The following is a 707-nucleotide window of genomic DNA, read 5'->3' as shown; positions in this document are numbered from 1 at the left end:
CCCCCCCCCAGAAGACACCAGCGCGCCCCCCGTGCCTCCTCCCAGGGTGGCTGCCCGCCGGCACAAACCCATCACCATTTCCAAACGTCCTCTGAGGGAAAGGCCCGTCTTCTTCGGTGCGTCTGTGGAAGAAAGCGGAGGTCAGTCCCGCTGGTCACGGGTGCCCTACCTGCCTGTAAGAGGGTCTGCGGGGCCGGCTCAGCCGCTGGCAATGCTGCATCCAGAGCAAGAACACTGCAGCGCTTCCTCAGGACCCAGTGATCGTATTTTCTAGACCCAGTACATCTCTGCTGTTGAATTCATTTGATTGTAAGGCCGTTATTACCATGTCGAAGGGCACATCCACTTAAAATCATGTTTCTCTCTGCATCCAGTTTGCTCTAATTGTCATTGCAAGCTGTGCCCTTGATCACATCACCACCAAAGAGCTGAAAAGCCTCTCCCTCTGTCAGAGTTTTCAGAGCTTTGATGATGTTTTAGGCTTAATACCTCAAGCGTACTTTTGGGCACTGGCAGAAGCTGATTGATTCAAATTGCTCTTTGAAATCACAAGGCTGCTCCTGGAGTTAGAGCTGGCCTTGCATTTCAGTGTTCTCCGAACTGGGAGCGGAAGCGTTAGCGTTTGGCTGCACCGAGGCTGCCGGGTGCAGTCGGGTTCGTGGCAGCGCCTCTGCGTCCTGCGCGTGGTCTGTGGCACAGCAAGAGCG

General features: G+C 55.2%; 1 protein-coding gene across 1 annotated transcript in view; it reads left to right on the top strand.

The window, feature by feature from the left end:
* Window positions 1–707, top strand: part of OPHN1 (oligophrenin 1) — a 66,169-nt gene that overhangs the window by 57,964 nt on the left and 7,498 nt on the right. The window contains exon 22 of the mRNA XM_035895642.1: window positions 8–208. Within this exon, the coding sequence (XP_035751535.1) occupies window positions 8–208 (201 nt within the window). The remainder of the gene's footprint in view (window positions 1–7; window positions 209–707) is intronic.

Source organism: Egretta garzetta, unplaced genomic scaffold (genome assembly GCF_000687185.1).
Source record: "Egretta garzetta isolate BGI_Z169 unplaced genomic scaffold, ASM68718v1 scaffold906, whole genome shotgun sequence".
In the NCBI taxonomy this organism is placed as follows: Eukaryota; Metazoa; Chordata; class Aves; order Pelecaniformes; family Ardeidae; genus Egretta; species Egretta garzetta.
The sequence above is the reverse complement of the archived record's forward strand: the minus strand, read 5'-3'. Positions and strand labels throughout refer to the sequence as shown.